This window comes from Drosophila subpulchrella, chromosome 2R (assembly GCF_014743375.2).
Source record: "Drosophila subpulchrella strain 33 F10 #4 breed RU33 chromosome 2R, RU_Dsub_v1.1 Primary Assembly, whole genome shotgun sequence".
In the NCBI taxonomy this organism is placed as follows: domain Eukaryota; kingdom Metazoa; phylum Arthropoda; class Insecta; order Diptera; family Drosophilidae; genus Drosophila; species Drosophila subpulchrella.
Window position 1 is genome coordinate 19,213,936 of NC_050611.1, and position 9,592 is coordinate 19,223,527.

The following is a 9,592-nucleotide window of genomic DNA, read 5'->3' on the forward strand; positions in this document are numbered from 1 at the left end:
AGAAATGGGTGTCCAACTGTCTGGGATTTGGTTAACGCGTCGGCACTTCTGAGGATTAGATGGGGGTTTGGGTTCTCGGATGGTATGGGATAGATCGAGTCTGATGGGGCCTGAGAAAGGAAGTACCCACAGAAGATCGAGTGGGGGCTTCGATAAGAAAAGATATCATACGACATCCTTAAATTGAGTTGAAAAGTATTCTAAACTTATTTAATGTTAATATAACTCGATTATATAGTAAATTATATAATATCCAAATGAGAATCCAGGAAATATATTAGAAATGGGTGTCCAACTGTCTGGGATTTGGTTAACGCGTCGGCACTTCTGAGGATTAGATGGGGATTTGGGTTCTCGGATGGTATGGGATAGATCGAATCTGATGGGGCCTGAGAAAGGAAGTACCCACAGAAGATCGAGTGGGGGCTTCGATAAGAAAAGATATCATACGACATCCTTAAATTGAGTTGAAAAGTATTCTAAACTTATTTAATGTTAATATAACTCGATTATATAGTAAATTATATAATATCCAAATGAGAATCCAGGAAATATATTAGAAATGGGTGTCCAACTGTCTGGGATTTGGTTAACGCGTCGGCACTTCTGAGGATTAGATGGGGATTTGGGTTCTCGGAGGGTATGGGATAGATCGAATCTGATGGGGCCTGAGAAAGGAAGTACCCACAGAAGATCGAGTGGGGGCTTCGATAAGAAAAGATATCATACGACATCCTTAAATTGAGTTGAAAAGTATTCTAAACTTCTATAATGTTATTATAACTAGAATATATAGTACATGATATAATATGCAATTGAGAAACCATTCAGTGACAAACAGGATATAGTTATTTCCTCTTTTTAATCAGTTCTATTCTGATCCCACACACATTCTTTCCCTTTATCTTTTGCATAATTTGGCATAACGATCTGGCATTAATCAAAGAACCCACGATCACTTCCGCTCTGTGGTAGACCACATAAGACCGAGAAACGAGATTAGGGACACCATAAACCATAATAAACCAAATTGTGGCGTGTGCACGTATTTCAGGTCTGAATCCGAATGTCTGGGTGGCCCAACTAGAGATCATTTAGAATGAGTTACGAGGCCAGAATGCGGCTAGGCCTACGTGTCCTGTATATAGGGACTCGTTTAGAGCGTAGAACTCAGGAGACACGTGCAGATAATTGATAAGAGATTGGATTAGATAGGATCTGAGCTGAGCTGCTGTTTTGGGTAATTGATATTCTTGTCCATCGCAGGACACAAAGGGAATGAAAGAACTCCCGCTGAGCCACTTCGATATAGTAATTTGACCCATGATATTCCGACCAGTGGGGTAAAAAACGGCGGACGCAATTTATGCCACAGCATCCGGATAGGTTACACCCACTATTGCCCCATCCTCTCGAGCACTTCATGAGTTGGCGAAATAAAACAGCAAATACCATGAATGCCGAATAATAAAAAACCAAAGATGTTCCTCGCAAAAAGAGCAAATCATCATCATATGTACACGACATTGGGGAGCTATCGCCCTGGCTCGTGCCACGCCCCCAAAAAGGGGACCAAGGGGACCAAGGAGACCCGTGTCAGTCTGTCTGGACTCGCTCCAGTTCCGCCCACCGACTTCCGGGCCGCAAAGTGCGGAGTCTGGGTTTTTTGTGGCCATCATTGCAAGGGAGAGATGGGCGTGGGTGGCTCCCGTCGTCCGTAATTACAAACCACCCACTGGCCCCTGGCCGTAAGCGTAAAAAACCGGGCGAAAATGTGATGACGTAGTTAGAGTGTTTGCGAGCCACCAGTGAATTGTTTGGCAACGCCCACCGCTCAGCGGGTGGTCAAATTTTGCGGTAATCATCGACGCGCCAGGGAAGCCGTATTCCAAACTCCGGAACCAAAGCTAAGTGCTGCCAGCAATCTGTAGTTTTGGACAGCAGCCAACCAATAAACATAAAAAACTAATTTAATAAAGCGTCCACAGCAGCGGAAATCAATACAGAATATATACATATCTTGCTTAGATCGAACAGAACAAATAGTTAAGGTGTTTTTGATGGAGTTTACACCATTAATTGCATATATTTATATAAAAAATTATCTTTAAACGATCATAAGTTCGACTTACGTCTTGGAAAATTCAGTACTATTATCGAGACAATATCAAACAAAGATTTGCACTTGGTATGATGAACTTAAGTGGTATGAAATTCAACCTAAAACAGTTCGACTGCCTAAATAACAAAAGATTCTACAAAATTTCACTAGGTACTTACACTTAACGACTAATCTTAAACGTAGCCTCTAGCGTGCATCTAAAGAACTAGAAAAATAGCCTTACACATGGCCTACAACTAGATTTGACTATGATCGCTTGCAGAAATGGCCGATATACATAAATGTTCACAACATATCACAACATTGCGGAAGAGAGAATTTCCCAAAGATGAGACCTACAAGCGCTGCACACAGCGCCTCACAAACTTGGCCTTGTGGTGGCACATAAAACGCAGCAGAAAGATGACCAGCAGCAGAGTCACTCCATAACCGATCACTAGAACGGCGCGCTTCCTTCGCTTCCAGCGCTGATAGTCTCGCCAGGATGCGTATCGATTGCGGAATTGCGGCGGCAGCTCGAACTTGCTGCGCCGCGGAAAGAAGGACAGGTAGAAATCCTCCAGCAGGTGGCGAACCATTGCGTTGTCTTCCCGCCTACTAGCATCCATATTGTCATTGATACAGTTGAACTTGCGCGGATTGCGGCGCAATCGGTCTAGGGATTCCACCACATCCGTGAGGTTCGAGGAGAGCATCATAAAATTGCTGTGCGAAACTCGCTTGGGGCTGACATGAAAGTGATACTTGGGTCGAACGGCAAAGTTAGCCGCCAAAGCTTCAGCCAGAAGCGAACATCTCACTACCAAATCTCTGGTGATGGTGGGCTATTGAAATGGGAGTAAACTGTTAAAGCAATTCTCCAAGATCTATTTGATGTATACCAACCAAATTAGAATCCTCATAACGCTCGTAGACCAGCGTGGAATGTTCAACTGCATCAGCCTTTGTATTCATGCCCAGACTCCTAGTGCAATTCTGAATGACCTCCTCGAAGTATCGCATGGCTGACCAGTCTAGTGGCGGCGGATAAATGCGTGTGAGAAAGGTGCGCACCTCCCTATCCGACCAGGTGGCCGAGCCATCGGTGTCAAACTCATCAAAGATCTCCTCCACGCCCATCACCTTCGTTTCGCTCATCAGGAAGGAGTAGTAAGCAAAGGCGTACTGCAAATCTGTAGCGGACCGAAAGCGCTGACGGGCCGTGCTCTGAACTTGTTGGCGGAAACGTCGCTGCATGGCCTCCATAATATCCTTGTCGATCAGGAAACCCACGTGGGCTAGAACATGACGTGCCTTGAAGCCATAGACTCGATTAAGCAACATATTGGTGGCAATAAGCGAGTGGGAGTATATGTTGGTGGATGATTGGTACTCCTCTTTGGGAACTGTGTTCCGTTGGGTAGTCGGTGGCTCGGAGCTAGTAGCCTCCATTTCGGGATTCAGCGACATCAGTTTGGCCCGGTTAAAACGCTCCACGATGCGGCGGAGTTCTTTGAGTGTGGACACATTACGGTGGCGCATCACTTCCTTAAAATTGGCCGAGCTGCTTTTGAACAGCTTTTGGAGGCCCACGTGAGGAAAGCGATGGACAGGAGTTTTTGGTACAGCGACGGGTTCTACTTCGAGCACCTCCTGGCTTTGTGGAAACACGTGGGCACCGTCCGCTGAGTCAGTTTCGCTGCAGTCTCCTCCATCGAACTGGCAGGCATCGATGTTGCAGTGCCGATCGCAGGCTCCATCTCCTATGTACGTCCACGGGCAGTCCAGGGCGCAATCGGGTACCATCCAGGCCTGGTAGACGCGAACTCCCTCCGCCTCTGTATACAGATCCTCTGGATAGAGCGGTGCTCCCAGGAATATGTCATCGTTGAGGTAGAGAAACCTCTTGGACAGCTTTGGTATGCGGTGCAGGAATGTCTCGATGGCCGAGCTGGAGAAGGTGGGCAGCTGGGCGGGATCGGGGGCCAGCACTTCGTGTGGCACCACTGTGACCCTTTCGTAGCTAAGATCCAGCCAATTGGGTATCTGGCCATTGGTCACTATGTAGACGTGCCTGATCCAATTGGCGTGCTTCTCCAGCGATCGCAGGGAGTAGCGCAGCTCATTCTTGTCATCGAATCGCGAGGGATCGTGTTTGAAGTCGAATCGCCGGATGGATTCTATAAATTTGGGATCTGAGCCATTGACCCAAGTGTAAACCGCATCGATGGCGCTGCAGGAGCTGCTGGAGTCGCCGGTGCTGCCGCTCTCCGAAGCGGAAAGATAGTTAAAGGCTAACCAACTCACCAGGCAAAGTCCTCCAAGCCCTGGAAGTTAGTAAACCCTAAATTAGTTAAGTAATAGGAGAGGTATAGGTTACCTATTAGGTATGTATGGGGCAACTCACCCAGGAGCAGCTGCAGCTTCCTGCGGGACTGCAGTCGCAATTGTTCGATGACACGCCGCATCCTTCGCGGCCAGCGGCGACGCAAGCGCATCCTCAGGTCCTTGAATGGCACATTTCATTCATTATCCCCGCAGAAAAATCATAACAAAAACTTTGTTTTTCCTCGGGAAAAGTGTGGCCGTGGCGGGAGTGATTAAAAATGCCACAAAACTCTGGAGTTTAGGTAATATAAATAATATAAGTTAATCAGATCATAATACAAATTTTTGTTTATCTTATCAGATATATAACATTTTAAATATGGCTTGTGTTAGCAGTTAGCAATTGGGGATATGATTAACAATACTTATTTGAATTGAAGTTGCTATAATCAACAGGCGGAACTTTGGAACTAGTTCAGTTTACTTCCACTAAATGGAAGGGTGTGTGTCCAGGCTAAGGGTGCACCCAAGGTCGCCACCTAATTTCATATTTGAAATACTTGAATTATTATTAATTAAATGTAAGCATTTAATGTAATTCTAAAATGTTAATTTTCTAAAACTATTTGTAAATTACCATAATATGTGTAATTAATTTTTCCAGTATTTTTTGTATCCCATTTTTTCCGCATGCCCTGACAACCCTGCGGTCAGCTGGTGCACATCACATGACCGTCATAAGGTTTTTTTCTCACTGGAATAGGCGACGTCGTGCAAGGCAAAGCGAAAATTTTCACCACCATTTTTCGTTTGTAGTTTCAGTTCACTTTTCGGTTGGTTTCTAGTGCCTCTTGTGTTCCCCTTGGTTCTTAACTTATGCGTTCTTTGTTTTCCTTTGTTTTTTTATACCCGTAAAACCCACGAAGTAAGCGAATCCAGCGAGATGTTGTGGAAATCGCTGATTGCGTTGTGCGTCATTGGGGCCGCCTTGGCGGAGCAAACGCCCGTCTTTCTGTGGGGAGCCAACAGGTGGGTTTGTTTAGCTATCCACCAGTTGAATGTGTAACCATAATGCTAACCTTTTGTATGCCAGTGTGGCGAAGCCCTCCCTGAAGACGGTGCCCCAGGCGGAGTTCGCGGAGCAGTTGGCAACGTTGCTGGAAGATCACATGGTCGTGGCCTTCGAGGAAAATGGCGTAAGTGCTTGAGTACATATTGCTACCTGTAAGAGATAACTTGAACTGTGAACTTCCTTTGAAACCCAACCAGCTGAGCAGCAAGGACTTCCTGTGCTCCAACTCCCAGTCGCAGTCCTGCTACGCCCAGCTGCAGGGTGTGAGTCCCAAGACCTACTACACCAGCGTGGAGAACCCCTCGGAGGCCCTGCGTTCCGTGGCCGCCAAGCGGGAGCACAACACCATCGATGCCAGCGGCAAGCTGACCACCCCGGCCAAGTGCTCCGTGGGCACGGCCCTCTTTGTGAGCTTCGAGGATGACGCCGAGAGCAGGGAGTCCAGCCTGGAGTCACATGGTGGGTGATCTTCATCACAAAACAGTCCATGTGACACACTTACTTTACGTTGCTTACATTTCAGACGCCGCCATCGCCGCTATCAGCAAGCAGTTCGAGTGCAAGGTGGCTTATCTCTACCTGGCCGCCCCCTCCACCGCTCCCGTGGTGCAGCGTCGCATCCGCCGTGACACGGCCGCCACCACCGGTGGAAGCATGTGGTACGTCGGCAACCAGTTTCAGATCTTCTACACCGCCCTGCTCTACAACGGCAACCCTGTTACCGTCAACGGAATTAAGGTCACCAACTCCTCCACTCCCTCTACCAAGTTCTCCGTTGAGCTGGCCACAACCGATGCCGCCAAGCCAATCACCTTTGACATTCTTTATGATGGCGGCTACTTTAGCCTGAGCAACCTGGCCTACGATGGCAGCAACTTCCGCTCCACCGGCGTGAATGCCCCCACCACGTTCTCCTTCTCGTGCGGCAACCTCACCCTCGACTCGACGGCCGTCAACAACATGTACAACACCCTGAGCTTCAAGTCCCTGCAGCTGCAGGCTCCCTTCGATGGCACCTACAAGGATAACTTCGTGTTCGGCGATTCCTGGGACTGCGTGGGTTTCGTGACGCCCGGCATACTGATGGGTCTGTTCGTGGTCGCCCTGCTGCTGGTCATCATGTTCGTCGGCGTCTGCTGGATGATGGACATCAACACAATGGACCGCTTCGACGATCCCAAGGGCAAGACCATCACCATCAACGCCGCCGCCGATTAAACCGCGGCCGGCTTCATTAGTTCACACCTTATTTGATTGTTCAATGCGCACTCAATATTCATTCCTTTATTCCTTCAGTCTATCCACATGTATTTGTAAACGAATCAATACTTAATACCGTAATCACATAACACATAACATATAACCGGGAAATTAGTCCTCACAATTTGTATCGTATCTGTAATTTTCGCCGGCAAAGACCAGCTTTCGCTCAGCATCAATAGCGTGGCTGGTTCTTGTTGCCGAAAATTGTCTGAGGTTTTGCTTGCACCGACTTGGCATCCAGTATTTCATTTAGCATAGCCCCTAAATGTCGTAAATCGAAGGAATTATGAAAAGACGCACATGTGTGTGTACGAAGTTGTGTGTGTGTGTATGCCCATGGGCAGTGAATCCAATTTTGGATATATCTAAGTGTTTTATAGTTTCTTGTTTGGCGCAAATATGCGAGACTAATTTATGCCTCTGTATGATAGTTTGTCATTTGTGCAACCCTCCTGCTCGCAGGCCCAACGAAAATAAAGTTTTTTTCAATTGTGTTACAAATGGAAAGTTTTTACTGGCGTAGAGTCGAAGGTTCGATGCCCTTTTTTGGGGTAGTAAGCTTATGGATGATACTTTTTGGGATATAAATCTCTTTTTTATCTTTTGAAATTACTGAAAAGGTATAATATTTCTTTAAGAATAAGTTAAACTATATATAAGTTCATTTTAATGTTATAAAACACCGCCGTTAGGATTCAGTTTTTGACTGGTATTCAAATAGTTGATAACAACTTTTCCTGTAGCTTGTTTTGTAAACAATTTCAATTGAATTCTCTGGTCTTGTTGGGCGGAAAAAGTCATGGAAACAAATCAAAAGTTAAATGGAAATTTATTGAGTTGCATCGACGGGATTTTCAAGGCAGATACACCGCTTTTCGGTTGAAACTTGAAGCTGAAAGTTTGCAACTGCAGCAAAGGAAACCCATTTTCCTCATTTCCCAGGCTTTCATTAAGTTGCTTAGCTGGAGTGGCAAAAAGCATTGTTTATGACATTTTAATCTCTTGTTTATCCGCTTGACTTTTCCACTTGCCTGCGAGTGCAAAGTGGAAGGCTGCTGCCGCCTCCGTTTGGTCAAGGCGTGCGTAAAATAAACTCCCCGGCAGACAGCGCAAAAAAGTGTGCTACGTGGGTGGGATGGTATGGTATGGGGGTATTCGGGGGTCTTACGGCTCCATGGGTGCCCGAGTAGCTGGGGGTGTGCTCTCTGAGCCAAGAGGACACAGTTGACTGCACTGCGAGTGGCTGGCAGGCGCTTAACGTTTTTGTTGCATTAGAAACAGGTCAGTGCGTCATGCACACAAATGAGCATATGACCCAACTGGAGCGCAGTGCCGCCTTGCAGCGGCTCCAAAAAACTTGTGCCAAGTGGGGTCCTGGGAACCCAAGCGTTGGCAATCCATTGGATTGGGTGTGGAGCGACATCCGGGGTCCGAGGAAACAGTAATTATGCATAAGTCAACACGCGGCATTCGTAATGAACTCCACTCAAAGCGGAACGAGCTCTTTGCGGACTCGCAGCCATGGCGCAAAAGTTCGCAAAGTTTTTGGCAGCCGAAAATGTCGCCAACTTGCCAAGCTGCCGAAAGTTTTGGGCCAGCCCCATAAGCAGCCTCCTGCTCAAGTTCTCTATGCGCTTGTAAGTATGGCATGTGGAAATGATGACGGATGTGGTCAGAAACATAGCACCCTTGGCATTACAAGTTGTCCTTAGCAATAAATATAGGTTAGCACTAGATGTTAAAGTTAAATTCAGCTGAGGATGCATATTTAAAATTTACAAATAAAGGGGTCATGTACTTTATATTTCACATCGTGCTTTATTTCTCTAGTTCTACCATAGTACCACAAAAATATTATCACCCGTCGCATTATATGTGAAATCTTTTTTGAATAAGATTTTCAATAACCACGGTTACGATTTTTAAAAAAAAACTAATATTATATTAGACTTAAATCTTATTATGATATCATGAAAAAATGTTGTAATCAATCAAATGTGGTTGGAAAACGTACTTTAAGAAAACGATTTCGCATTAAATTCAACCTCTAATCATTATTTACTGGTAAGTACTTTTCACCTTATAACTATAGAATGGTTTTAAACTAAAAAAGGTCTTAAAGGGCTTTAATTATTTTTCCTAAGTTTTGTATTTAAAAAAAAAGGGTTTTTTTTATAAAGATTGTCTTGATATACGACCTTTTTTGTAAGAGAGAAGTTTTTTGGCAGTTTTCTTATAAAGAATATTTTTCAAATAAAATTTTTATAACGAATTAATAACTTAGTCATTAATTTTATGATCTAAAAAAAAACATTTTGAAACATTATATTTGATTTTTTTATTAAAGTTCAATAGTTGTTTTTAAATTTTATAGTTTCGTATAAAGAATCTTAATTGACATAAGAAGTTTTTAGACAAATTTGAACTATAGCCATCTTGATGACTCCAGCTGTATGAACTTATATGCAAGTAGGATTCTTAACCCTGTCGAACCGATGGACCTTCCTGCTGGGAGGACCCCTGGGGCTAAAGTGTCGCTCGCTCTTCTCGCCGGCAGCCACAGGCCGTAATAAACCCAGCGGTCTACAAATTGCAGCATTAGACGGGCACAAACAGCAGTGGGAATGGGAATGGGTAGTGAGGAGTGGGCAGTGAGGAGTGGGGAGTGGCCAACTTAGCAGAAAACCCGTGTCCATGTGCTGTTCGTCTGCCAGGAGAAGGACGACGACCACACGACTAGCAGCAGTAAATGCACCCAATGCAGTTTGAAAAGTTGGGGCCGTTTGCTGTCATTAAGCTGAGCCACAGTGCGAATCATTAGGCACGGG

At 45.4% G+C, this 9,592-nt stretch overlaps 2 protein-coding genes across 2 annotated transcripts; one reads left to right on the top strand and one right to left on the bottom strand.

Annotated features, from left to right (window-relative positions):
* Nucleotides 1-2,046: 2,046 nt before the first annotated feature.
* Nucleotides 2,047-4,699, bottom strand: LOC119551642 (N-acetylglucosamine-1-phosphotransferase subunits alpha/beta). Its single transcript, XM_037861072.1, has 3 exons — nt 4,509-4,699; nt 3,008-4,428; nt 2,047-2,946 (listed from the first exon to the last, which is right to left on the bottom strand). Exons 1-3 carry the CDS (start codon nt 4,597-4,599, stop codon nt 2,458-2,460), a joined length of 2,001 nt encoding a protein of 666 aa, XP_037717000.1. The 5' UTR covers nt 4,600-4,699; the 3' UTR covers nt 2,047-2,457.
* A 435-nt stretch (nt 4,700-5,134) lies between these two features.
* On the top strand, nt 5,135-6,896 carry LOC119551570 (V-type proton ATPase subunit S1). The gene is made up of 5 exons (XM_037860970.1): nt 5,135-5,262; nt 5,356-5,458; nt 5,523-5,625; nt 5,699-5,960; nt 6,025-6,896. The coding sequence occupies exons 2-5, from the start codon at nt 5,373-5,375 to the stop codon at nt 6,717-6,719; spliced, it is 1,146 nt and encodes a 381-aa protein (XP_037716898.1). The 5' UTR covers nt 5,135-5,262; nt 5,356-5,372; the 3' UTR covers nt 6,720-6,896.
* Nucleotides 6,897-9,592: the final 2,696 nt, after the last annotated feature.